This window comes from Lolium rigidum, unplaced genomic scaffold, assembly GCF_022539505.1.
Source record: "Lolium rigidum isolate FL_2022 unplaced genomic scaffold, APGP_CSIRO_Lrig_0.1 contig_68402_1, whole genome shotgun sequence".
Lineage (NCBI taxonomy): Eukaryota > Viridiplantae > Streptophyta > Magnoliopsida > Poales > Poaceae > Lolium > Lolium rigidum.
In genome coordinates, this window is record NW_025901363.1 from 9,949 (window position 1) to 23,268 (window position 13,320).

Here is a 13,320-nt window from a genome sequence, read left to right on the forward strand (position 1 = left end):
ACAATATCTCATTAAAAGTACGAACAATTTGTGCCTGCAAAAAAAAACATTGTGTAAATGGCAAAGGATGCTGTTCACTTATCTATTTCTTTTTTGCAGAAGTTACAAATCATCATACTTTTCGATGATTTTTTGTTGGTGAACAAGATACAATACAAATTATGTCTATGATTCTTTTTCATTTTTGTTTTGGAAAACTCAGAAGAGATGCGACATGTGCAGGCACAACACAGCTGGTTGCAAAAAACACGACATAAGAAGTCAGTTTAGTGCATAACATACCAAATGTTTTCTTAGCTACACAAGAAAGTTACCAATGCAACATAATATTCATGTTCAGATCAATGGCTCTAGCACTCTGCTATATCTTGTAGCCACCTATTAGGAAAAGTGCAGTCATTCAAACAATTTGCCTTGTGAAATGTATAAACACTAGAGAGTTATAGACATATCAACAATAATCAGTACGAAAAATTACTCACAGGTAGATGGTGCAGGTGATATTGATGATACTTGTTGGGAGGCTACACTCTCACTTGGTGGCATTGCATGAAGAACTACAGCGGGAAGTGGAGATGATGGAATCATCGAATGAAATGCTGGTGGGTCTACATATGGACCTGAAGCTTCGTAACTATTTGGAGATGCTGCAGGTGCCATAGGCCATAGTGGAGGATCCATGCGAGGACCTGAACGTTGCTTTCCATTGCCATTGTCTTTCTTGTGTGCACAACTGGAATCACAACTCACAAAAATTGGTGTGCTATGCATAGGAGCAGGAGCAGGGGCAGGGGTCAAATGCTGCTAACCCGGATAACTAAGAATCATGGTGGTGATGGTGGTGCTGATGGTGGTAACCATGGTGATGGTGGTTGTCATTATCATCCGGATAAGTTGAATGGGGTTGATTGTAAGGTTCTGGAGCTGGTCTTGGGGGATGAGCACTGCCAGCATTGTTTAGTGAATGCTGCAGATAAGAGGACAGGCTAATCTGTTTCACTCTCCCAAACAGAGTGTGGTTCAAACCCAAGTTTCTTGAAGAAGAATTTCTTAATGTTTGAGCCAACTGTTTCAATCTTCGTGATGATGGTGGTTTGTTATCTGCCCCAATAGCAAGGAGAATAGATGTTTGAACAACTTTAGGACGGGCAGCTGTTGAACCATCGAGATTTATCAACGTAACATGTAGGATCTGCATTCAGAAAGAAAGGGTTACACAAAGGATGTTTATTTTCATCCATTCTAAAACATATTTGTAAGCTTGGCACATAAAGGGTTGCATACGATTGCACTTTCTAGTCTTAACATGAGCAATAGGAGGCAGAGCAGAGTTAAAATTTCGTATTTACTAGCATGGAAATCAACAGAGAAGAAGCATGTTTTTTATCCAACATTGAAACTACTTGAATAATTTATTAAACAGTAGCACAAATGTTATCGGTGATAAAAAATTGATGATAAGGTAACTTGTTACATCCTGCATGGTCAGTGTCTCGGTGAGCTAGACATCTGGAGCGGCAAATAATAGCTAGGGGATCCACATTAATGATCTACATTAGTTTATGGAACATTTGAGTTGCAGTGCTCATTAGTCAGGACAATGGCTTAAATATTGATTTCTTGTTATGCGCCATAAATGTCACAACTATAGAAAGTATATAGTCCAACATGACCTCTCCAAATAATACCGACTTGCATTGATCAAGTCACCAAAATCAGGATAGATCTGTCCTCTTCCTCGGTTTCCCCCTACATATATGGGATATTTTAAGAAATAAGCATCTTTCTTCGTAGCGGGGTCAGGGGAAAGAATCAATTTAATAAATGAGAAATTAGTAGTCTTTGGCTGAAAAGAGCATTCCTTCCTATTAACCATACAAGGGTAACAGCTGCTTTGCTACCCTCACTACTCCACTAGACTCGAGCCCTCGATTCCAATTGGATTCTTTATCCCATTTTCATGACGCATGGAGAAGTAAATACCCCCACGCATTGTTAGGCTTAGTTTTGATGAAAATTTATATCAACAATACTGAAGATGCTACATAAATAATGCTTTACAGATAGTTTAGAGGCAAAGGAGCACACACCTCAAGTTTGTTAAGAAATAATCCGGATTTCATCTGGGCCTTCAATTCGCCCACTTTGTCCTGTACAACGTCAATAGGAAAGTTCAACGAGAAATTAAATAAGCCATCAGGCTTCCGAAGGACAAAAACATTTTGTGGAGGTATAATTGTTATTCCACCAGGAAACATCAAAATTTCAAAAGAAGAAGTCCCAAATAGGGATGGTGTCACATGGAGAGTGGACTACTGTATAACCAAGGAGACTAAAGATGACCGCGGGATGCTTAACACTGTCGTTGATATGGTGGATGTACTTGGATAGGGCCAAATTCCAAAAGTCACAGTAGTCCAGTTTGACTCAGCAGTTGCATCAAAGGAAATTACGGAGACTTGGAGTAAAAAAGGAAATAAAATGCAAATTAACTCATGAACAATTGCTATTAATAAATAAGTGAAATCAGAACAGACCGTGGAATTGCCGATGCCTATCTCTTCAAAGTATCATACTTAAGTTTCCCTTGTTTCCATTAAGCTCAGAAAGCGTCCTTCGCAAAGCTTGAAACCACATCAGCTGCAAAAAACAGAAACATAAGAAATTGGAAAGTTTCCCATTTCATGAAAGCAGAATGTGATGCCGGAATATTGTTGAAGGAAGAATAACATATATTCCTTCAGGAACGATGTGCCAACTAGGTAAAGAGAAGACCCTCAGATTTTTCTATTATCATGTACAATTCAGAAACCGCATTCATTTTGGGAAAGAAGATTGTCACTATGATAGTCATAACCGAGAGTTAGTGTCAACTGAATATCTGGTCATTAGCCATAAGTTGTGATAAACAACAGGCTTTTTGTAGCCTAATTCCACGAAGTGAGCATCAAAAGAGAAAAGTGCAAGAGCTAAAACAATATGGAGTATGCGCTTTTCAAGTTAATGTTCATCAAGGAAAGGATAAGCCCCAGTATTCCGGTGCATGGTACTTTTGCAGCTCCATTGGTTCTTTAGCGCCCTGAGTTTGACCACCCAACCCACAGCTATATTAATTGCACTTTAAGGGCACACTTGGATTTTAAAAAAGGAATCATAGGGTCTTTTCACTTTTCAGGAAACAAATTAGTATAATTCACCCTATCATTTAGCACAAAAGACCAGTTTTCCATTAAAAATTTACGGGTTGTGGCCCTATTCAGTATATTCACTAATGTTAAAGTCAATAATAACTAACATAGTGAAAGAATTTCTGACAAATATGTACAGCAATTGTCAATGTATACCAATTATCAATTGCTTTGGATGGGTGGGGATTGTGATTTACTGATTTCAGATTTGTACAGATTCTAGGGACATATTTTTGGGAGATCATTCACTGCTTATATCATGATCTAATCTCCACATGTGAGACTTTGGCAGTGCAGGTTACTAAATCTCCCAACAGATAACTGAAGCTATCAATTCGTATACATGTTTCTGGCAAAATGTAAAATTTTGTAATATAAATAACTCTCTGCCAGTCTACCTCCATCAGCTCAGAAATAATTGGCAAACTAGGCCACTTCAAATATCAATCACCAGTTCACCACCAAGTTCAAGTCAGACATAAGCGCCTAAGTAAGCAACACAATTGCAGGGGAAACAAATCAACTGCTAATTCGTAGTAAACATCTAGTCTCAAATCATCATGTCCACAACAAAACAACCAATTATTTCCAATACTTGTCAACGGAACTAATCACATCGAGTTCCTGAGTTTGAATGTTTAAGCAGCATCAGCGATCATGTAAATGGCCTTAAATAATATCCCCCTTACTACAGTAAAACCACCAAAATCCCCAAATAAGCATGCGGCGTTGCAGCAATCAACCTGCATTCCGCGCCAAACAGGCGAACGGGCCCTTATTCTGTTACACGACGCGAGTACGATTCAGTTAGAATAGCAGTAGCCAGACGAGAGTACGATTCAGCAAGCGACCTGCATTCCCCGGCACTCACCTCCGCGCCACCTGTCCTCCCCCGCTTCCGCCGCCGCGCGAACAGGGGCAGCCAGAACAGCGCCGAGCAGCACCGCCATCGGCGCCGCACTCGCCCCGCTTCCCCAGGCGCCTCCCCCGAGCCGTCCCCCTCCTCTTTCTCCTTCCCCAGCTGAGTCCAGCTGGTCCCCGGTGCCCTTCCTGATCGCTCGGCGGATCCGGTCACCGCGCCGCTCCCTACTCCAATGCCATTGGACCCATCAGCTACGGTTTCCTCGGTCGCGAGCTCTCAGCGACGGGCGCCTCTCCCTCCGATGTGGCTTCGGCTTTGACAGCGAGCAGATGGAGGGATGGGATGAAGCAGCCTGAAGAAAGACGGGGTTGACCATGATAACCGGAAGAGTCGAGCCGGATTGTTGAAAGTAGTTGACCGGTGGGGTTCATGAATGTGCTGACGTGGAGCTTAATTTTTTTGGGCGTGGCTAGGGAGTGCGCGGTGACCCTATAGTCTTACGCGGTGCTCACTATGTCCGTATCAGAAACTTTCCTAAAGTAGAAAGTGAGCCCGAAAGTGACAGCGACAGATAACAGAAAAAAGAAAGCGAAAAGAAAGACGCGTTCCGCTTCTGTTTCCTTCCACGCCGGGTAGAACAGGTCGACGAGCTACAGCTGTTGTTCTAATCTGCATGTAACCAAAAAAAAAAACAGATCCAGAACGAGAAACCCTACCTGCTCCCTCTCCTTCCTCCGCTCCCACCCCCATTTTCCTGGAGTCGCCATTGGAAACAAAACTCCATGGCTTCCCCAAGTAAATTACAGGCAAGCACCGTGAACCAAGAATCTGGAGGGAAAAGAAGGGCAAGGAAGATCCACGTCCACCACCAGGGGAAGTGCCAAACCAATCCAGGAAAAGGTTAAAAGTTACAGGCAAGTCGTTGCTTTCTTCCAAGTCCAGACCTGTTTGCATTTAAAAATCCCAGGAAAATAAGTTCAGCCTGCAGAACAATCTCTCTGTTTTACTTTGAAAACTGGAAAACATACCAATTTGAACAGGAGAAAAAGCATGTACTGTTGCAAGACATTAGGATGTACTAATATTTGGAACCAGGATAATAGTTGCATCAGTTTAGTCACTGATAAAACTGCATGTACTTAGAACTAAACTTGGAGAAGCATGTCCATGTCCACCGGAAACCATACGTGTCAGAATAGCGAAAAAACATCAAACTTGTAGAACCTGTGCTCTGCCAAAATCATCATGTCTATCTGTGTGCACATAAGAACCTATAAAAAGCATAGCAGGATGTACAAACTTTCCCAGGCTTCTCCTATGGCTGTAGGAATCTCTCCAGAACTTTTTCAAACATCATTTTTCTTCGAGGCTTCTCCCAGAACTGTCTGAAACTACAAAAAGAGGAAGCAAAAGTAGAAGTTATTAGTAGTTATTTTCCTAGTTGATTGTAACAAGAAAAGAAATAACCATGGCATGTAATATCTAAAAAATACCAACACTGGAAACATAAGAAATGATTTGAACTAACATTCTTCTTACTATTTACATGTAAAAAAATGCTGAAAATGTATATGTTTTTATTTTGTCCAGGTGTACAGATGGATTTCTGGTTTCCTGATCATGGAATTGACCTTAATAATCCAGTACAAGAAGAACATTATCAACACCATTCTGAGGCCCCGACAGACCGGGTGGAGGAACTTACAAGCAATGTGCCTGTCTCTGGGAGCAATACAGGGACATCTGCAGACTCAGCAGGACACAGGTGACACAATATCGACTGATGATTCAGGAGGAGAAGATGAATTTCATTCTACCCCAAGCCTAACTCCAGTACAAAAGCCACACCCAGATATGTTGTTTGATAGTTGGGAAGAAGAAAAGATGTGCTACAACAGATATGCTAACGTGTAGGCTTCTCCATCAAGTCCAGTACCTCAAGGAACTCTACTATTGACAAGCAGAAGGACAAATGCTTGTTTGTATGTAACAAAAGTGGGGAAAATGTAGACATAAACAAGCAGTATGTTCCACCTGTGAGGCAGCGGAACCGTTACATAACTAAGAAGACTGAATGGAAAGCATGCCTCCGAGTTAAGGAAAGGGGTCAGAAATGGTGCGTCACAATGTTCATTGAGGACCACAACCATCCATGTATTAAAAAATTCTCATTGAGAATGTTCTTACGTTCACATAAAGCATAATTACAAAATGTAATGAGCTTTCAAAAAATAAAAGAAGCATCCAATAGCATACCTCGTTTATCTTTTTAGACGGTACACTTCCTGCATGGCCATCACCAACATCTCCTTCATCTTAATGTATTTCGACTGTCCTGCCTTGGACACGTTTTTCAGTGAAGATTCCTGCAGCACAACCATAAAAACACATATAAGCTGAAGGAGAAAAACATTGAGTCATGAACCCAAAAAATGGAATCCATCTGCCATACCATTATGACCAAGCGCTGATGTTAGACAAGTCTGCTCGTAGAAAAGGACAAATTCTGTAAGCACACACAACATACAACGATTTTAGTTGAAATTGTTACATACAAAACATCCTGATAATAGTATGGCAGATGGAAACATATACACCCCGTGCATGAACAACAACAAAAAAAAGCCATACTAAAAAAGGATGTACATACCCACAATTTTTTACATCACATTAGAAAGTGAATCAAAAATTTAAAAAGAGACATACTATGATGATGTATATATTGCCATTTTGTACATCCCATATATTTAGACAGAAGTTAAAATAATACTAGGTATGCTACGATGATGTATATGTTGCCATTTTTTTACATCCCGTATATTGAATCAAAAATTGTTGAAAAAAGCAAAATACTAACATCATGTATATAAACCAAAAGTTAAAATAAGGGCAATACAAGGTATGCTATGATGATGTATATATTGCCATTTTTGTACATCCCGTATATTGAGTCAATAATTCTTGGAAAAAAGCAAAATACTAAAAAGATGTATATAAACCAAAGTTAAAATAATACTAGCCATACTATGATGATGTATATATTGCCATTTTTTACATCCCGTATATTTAGACAGAAGTTAAAATAATACTAGCCATACTATCATCATGTATATATTGCCATTTTATTACATCATAAATATGCATGGTTACAAGACTGAAAATCCTAGTATATACTCCAATACAATGCTCTATACTCATACGTGCATACTATCAGTACTAAGCATGGTAGAAACACATCGTGTAAAGAGATTATTACATGCCATGTACATGAACAAAAATCTTCTACAGATCACCTACGGCAAAAACTACAGAGAAACTTAACTATTACTGCACAGAAAACCACCTAGACGAACAAAAAATCTTCTACAAATCACATATACGAACACATCCGTGTACTACAACACGAGAACAGCCAGTACTACACAGCAAACTAGATCCGTCATGTCTACCTAGTCGAGAACAACCATACTGAACGAGCGAATCCGGCACCGGTCAGTCGAGCAAAACGCGATGAATCGAAGCAACTAACGGGATTATGAACAAGCGATGTAGAATAACTCACCAGAACTACGAATATAATAGCTGATGCTCTGCCTCCCCGAATTTTCTGCCGACAACTCGAGCGGCCTCAGAATCGTCGATTCGCGCAGTCGCAACGCCAAATCTCGTCGGAGACTCGCCCACGAAGATCGGCCAGGCACAGTATCAACGATTCGGGGAGGCGCAGCCCCGAAACAACCTCTAGCAACGGGAACCACTGCACCGGAATCGTCAATCCACGGGAGCCGCGGCGTCGAAACTTCTCCACAGCTGCTCGCAACAACCTGGGGGACTCAGCCGTGGTTTTTGGTTGGCCAGATCGACGCCGGCAAGCTGAATCGAGGGGTGGAGGAGGGGAGGGAGGAGGGAGGGAGGACGGAAGCGAGGACGAGACGAGGGGAATGAAGCGATAGAGTCGACGCTGGTTTGTCCGGTAGCGCCGCTTGTTTGAGGCCGCTAGATAAGAATCCGACGCGCGAGACGACACTGCGTAAGACAAAGCAGGAATTAGATTTTGCGAATTTTTTTTTTAGTTGAGTGGACTTAATTGTTGAAAGTTGCCACGTGAGTATTCTCTATATATACTACCTGAGGTAGATGTATAAGAGTTCTTTAGGATTGTAATTGTTAGATGTTAGATATTTTTCTAAATGAGTAATAATACTACTATGGTAGTAGTTTATTCTAGAATTAGCCCAATTTTCTCATTCAAATGATCGTCGTCTACATTTAAAAAGAACAGAGGACTACTGAAAAATATTCAACGGCAATCATGACACAACTAGAAGAATTCTAGTTTATAATAATAAAAAATCAGTTACGGTGTACAACTGATAACACTAACAAAAATAGACGCGACCACAGCTGGATAATACTTCCTCCAACCTTCATTCATGTTGATCTGATAACTCCATATTCCACAAACCATGACCCAAACTCACCCCATCCTAAAAGTCGTCACCACCATGACCGTACAAAGAGGAAGCAAACAGTGACTAATTCATCCATGTAGAACCTCCTAAGGCTGGTGCCAGTGCATCACATGTTATAGCCTCGCCACGTCAGCTTTTACCATCACTCTCACCCTACTCTCACCCCACTCTCACCACACGGTGCCAGTGCACGGGCTATAGTGCCAGCTCTCACTTCTCTCTCCTCCACATCACCATTTTTTTTTCAGATTAAGACATTCAAAATAATGCAAGAAAATTACCCCCTCCCTCTCGCCCCCGCTCTCGCCCCGACCCGCCAGCGCCACCACCTCGCTCTCGCCCCCCTCTCGCCCCCCTCTCGGCGCCAGCGCGGGCGGCAGCCGGGCAGTAGCGGGCGCTACCGCCAGGCGGTGGATCCACCGCCCCGCGCTGTCGTCTCGCCTCACTACCGCCTGTCTCTCGCCTCCCGGCGGGCGGTACCGCCCGCGCTGCCGCCCGCGTTGGCACCAGCCTAAGCCACCAGGCGTTGGAGCTAAACGCGTCAAGAAGGAGGCGGACCAAGAGGACAAAGGCACTCACCTAGGCTGTGTCTGGTTTGGTTCCCCCAGTGGCTCCGCCAAAAAAAAATTGCCATCAAGTTTTGTCATTGTTTAGTTTGTAGCTAATTTTTTTGCTGTCAATGGATGCACACCCTTCTCACATGCAAATTCTTGCCAAATAGTTGGCCAAATATAGATGAAGGATGCCTTGACAAAAAAAAATAGCATGCCAAATATTTGGTATGGCTAGTGTGGGTTGGGCATCAACCAAACTCAACCTTAGTATCCTACAAGAATCTCGTCATTCAATCTTGATAGAGAAGAAAAAATAACGAGTGTGTCGCACCACCATAAAGAGTTTTGCCGGGGTATACATAACACGACATGTTGCTGCCTCCAACTGAAAGAACATCTCTCATATTATGTTTTGTGTGTTTGATGTCAATATATGAGATACACTAATGTTTGTTTAAGTGGTACAGGAATTATATAGATACATTTATATGTGTGATGGATGTTGTAAGTCGTGTCAAAAAGAAGTTGTAACACGATCACCAGGCCGGATATTTCCAAAATATCCGGCCCCCAGTTTTCGGCTAAGGACTTGAGGAATTGTGGCTCAGTATACCCTGGACATGGGCCGGAGATTTGCCCGGAAATTTGCCTGGATTTTCCGCAAGGCTGGATATTCCGGGCCGGATATTTCCAAAATATCCGGGGGCCTCGAAATCGGCTAAGGACCTAAGGAAAAGCAGCCCTGGACAGGGGCCGGACATTTGGCCGGATTTTCCCCGGAGCCGGATTTTCCGGGGGGGGGGGGGGGATTATCCGGCCCCCCCGAAGCCCCAACGGCTGGAAATTGGAAGGGGGTATTTATACCCCCCCCTTCTTCTACCTTGCTCCTTGCTCAATCATTGCACAAAAATCTGCCAAGTCTTCACCACCATTAGAGCCACCTCAAGAACACAAGATTTGCAAGATCTCCTTCCTCCCCCAACCAAAGCTCTTGATCTTTGGAGATTCGAAGGAGAAGACACCGATCTACATCCTCACCGAAGCGATTTTCATTTCCCCCTCATTTGTTTGAGGGCCCTCTTGCTAGTGTTCCTTTTGGTTCCCTAGTTGATTGTTGTTGATGTGTTGTTGTTGTTGATTGTTGTATTGTTACAGATTTGGGAGCCTCCAATTCGGTTGTGGATGTGTGCCCCAAGAACCTTGTAAAGGCCCGGTTTCCGCCTCGAGAAAATCCCTTAGTGGAAGTGGGCTAGGCCTTCGTGGCGTTGCCCATAGGAGATCTGAGTGAAGCCTTCGTGGCTGTTGGTTTGGCTTTCGTAGCAACCACACTCCTCCAAACGTAGACGTACCTTCTTGCAAAGGAAGGGAACTACGGGAATCATCTCCGTGTCTCCGCGTGCTCCACTCTCGGTTACCTCTATCCTATTCTATCTCCTATATATTGCGTAGCTATATCTTGCTAGGTTGGTTACCTTGTCATATAGGTAAATTCACTTAGTTGCATATCTAGAGAATTTACCTTTGTGTCAAGCCTAAATTGGAAAAGAACTAAAAATTGGTTAGCACCTATTCACCCCCCCCCCTCTAGGTGCGGCATACGATCCTTTCAATTGGTATCAGAGTCTCGGCTCTTATTTCGGGCTTAACCGCCTAAGAGTATGTCGGACGAGGAGCCTCCGGTAGAGGCCGCTAAGATGGTCTCCATGGATGACTTCAATTCGTTGAAGTCCTCCATGGAAGCTCAAATGGAAAGCATGAAAAAGATGATTTCCGAGCTTTTGACTCCGGTCCCTCCCAAGGCTCCCATCGTAGAGGTTAAGGACACGGGTGCGTTAGAAGAGGGAGATGCTTCGGCATTACCCTCCTCTACCAAACCCGTGGAAGGTGATAACTTAAACACTATCAAATCTCCCATTGCATCTCCTAGGGGAACTAGTGGAGGTGAGAGCTACAATCGAGTACCTCCACCTTTTCTATCTCCCGATATACCGGTTCCTCATCCTCATATGAACATTCGGGGCGACCCACCTAAGTTTTCCGTTGAAAATTTCGATACTTGACAATTTGAGTTTAGCTCTTGTGACAACCCATATTTTTAAGATTATTAATTACAGTTATAAAATAATTAGCTTCTAGTAGTAAGTTTGATTTGCCTAATTTCTAGCATTTAATTTGGGTGATAATCTTTACATGCAATAAAGAAGTAGAGTAGAATCTGATTTTTTTGTGCATTGTTCGATGGTACTAAGAATCCTGGTTTAATTAGAAATAGCTAACTAGCTGTACTAGTACACGGGAGACAAGAATAGAAGTGCAGTTTCTTTCTTTGTCTTATGGACACACGCTGCATGTCGGTCTGGTTCATGTATGTGAGTAGTTTTAGACGTGAGCTGTTTGGCCAGTAAGTGCAAACGTGGCTTTGTATTAGAGGGTTTTGAGAAGCGGTGGCAGGCTTAGTCGACAAGACGATAGCGTGCGCTCTTGCATGCTGGCCAGGTCGATTGAATAGTTAGTGTTGCTCATGCTTGGACGTCGGCCCAATTCTTTATCCAGTGTCAGTGTGCCGAAGCGTCTAAGCGGCCAGATATTTTAGCTGGTTAACCGACTTTGTCCCCTATAAATACCTGCTGCTGCTGCTCATTTCGGACTCAACGCATTCTGAGAGAGTAGATAGAAACCATGCACAGAGCAAGTGAGAGAAGTCTAGAGAGAGATTAGGCTAGCGAGAGACGTACTTGCCGATGAATATTCCAGCAAGAAGTATAGAGCGGAGAGATTCTGTTGAGATGAAGATGAGAGCCGAGTCGGGATTACAGTTGCTACTGCTGTTGGTTTATATGTTTGCTGGTTTTCTTTTTGAAGCTATATATAATCCTGGAATCCTATGCATCATTTATTTAAGGCAAGCTGCTTATACATCTCTCATATATATTGTGAAGTAGGTTTTGTTACTAAAAGTTATAATGTAGTTTTGTTAGAGATATGTGAGCATTCCGTTGAGATATTTGTGACTAATGTGCCGGTGTCGGTATGCGGTGATGGATCCGGTGTGAGCCACCGATACGAGCCGGGCATTAGAATGAATATTGATTTTGGAAAGTAAACATCGAGAAATACATGTTTTTATAAGAGAAAACTTGGTGTTACGAAGGTAAACATATTGTACCGGTCACAGTTCAGGTATGGGACTGACTGAGTTCTCCGCTGGGGACGGCCCTGTTCGGGAACGTGTCGATGATGGATCCGTAGGAGCGATCGACATCAGTAGGTTCAGGTGTCCGGATTCTAGTGGGCTAAAGGGCTCTGCTCCTCTAGCGCCTGTGTGGTGCTAGTCGAGGCTGTTGATGTCGGAGTACCCCTCTGCAGAGTGTAAAAGTGTGAATTTCACCCCTGTGATTCCCGGGTAGGGAAACTTACTTTCATGTGTGGCACCATGCGTTTTAAATTGCCTAATACCTTAACCACATGTTGTTGTTTTTAGAAAAGCATTTCTATTTTACATTTTATATGATTGTGTATAACCGGTTTGTTGAGTATGATTTGTCGTACTCACCCCAACTCCCCAATGTTTTTATCAGAGTTGCGCAACAGAAGAGTTCGTTGATCGAAGATTAGGCTGGACCAGCGGGTGGGAAGCGCTAGAGAATCTAGCTGTAAATCTTGTGTAAAATAATCATGTAAAATGTTGTATTTGAGCTTCTCGAGATCCACTATGCTGGTTTGTGCCTGCATTTTAGCCTTGCGCGAGTATAAGCTTCTCGGTTTATAGGCGCGCGGCGGCTGTCATTCTCCTAGGCCCGGTCTCGGGGCGTGACAGCTCTCATGTTCGCAGTGCCTCCAATGAACTTTGGAGAATCATCGTGGAAGGCTTCAAGCCCTACAACCCCGACAAGTTGACTAGAAGAGAAGCGGTTGATAGTCAACTCAACAACACCGCCTTGCACATGATTCAAACTAGTGTGGGGACAAAGGATTTGTCTCGTGTTCGGAATTACACCACCGCCAAGGAAGCTTGGGATGGTTTGGCCGCTAGTTGCATTGGAAGTGAGAGCACGAGAAGGAACAAGTATAATGCTCTTCGGAATAAAGCCGAAGGATTCATGAGGCTACCGGATGAAGATCATGAAGTCATGTATGGAAGACTTCTCACCGTTGCCGATTCCTTCCGTCTTGTTGGTGCCACCCACATCAATGACTCTTGGATCAAGGAGAAGTACATTGAATGCATGATGCCGTTTGAACCC

The 13,320-nt window shown here is 43.0% G+C and overlaps 1 protein-coding gene across 1 annotated transcript; it reads right to left on the reverse strand.

The window, feature by feature from the left end:
• Window positions 1-730: 730 nt before the first annotated feature.
• On the reverse strand, window positions 731-4,138 carry LOC124682124. Its single transcript, XM_047216877.1, has 4 exons — window positions 4,060-4,138; window positions 2,633-2,640; window positions 2,091-2,312; window positions 731-1,192 (listed from the first exon to the last, which is right to left on the reverse strand). Exons 1-4 carry the CDS (start codon window positions 4,136-4,138, stop codon window positions 818-820), a joined length of 684 nt encoding a protein of 227 aa, XP_047072833.1. The 3' UTR covers window positions 731-817.
• Window positions 4,139-13,320: the final 9,182 nt, after the last annotated feature.

Coding starts and splice junctions, on each gene's coding strand:
- LOC124682124 (XM_047216877.1), bottom strand. CDS start 4,138: ATGGCGGTGCTGCTCGGCGCTGTTCTGGCTGCCCCTGTTCGCGCGGCG. Junction 1,193..2,090: donor TATTTCTTAACAAACTTGAG/GTGTGTGCTCCT, acceptor TTCTGAATGCAG/ATCCTACATGTTACGTTGAT.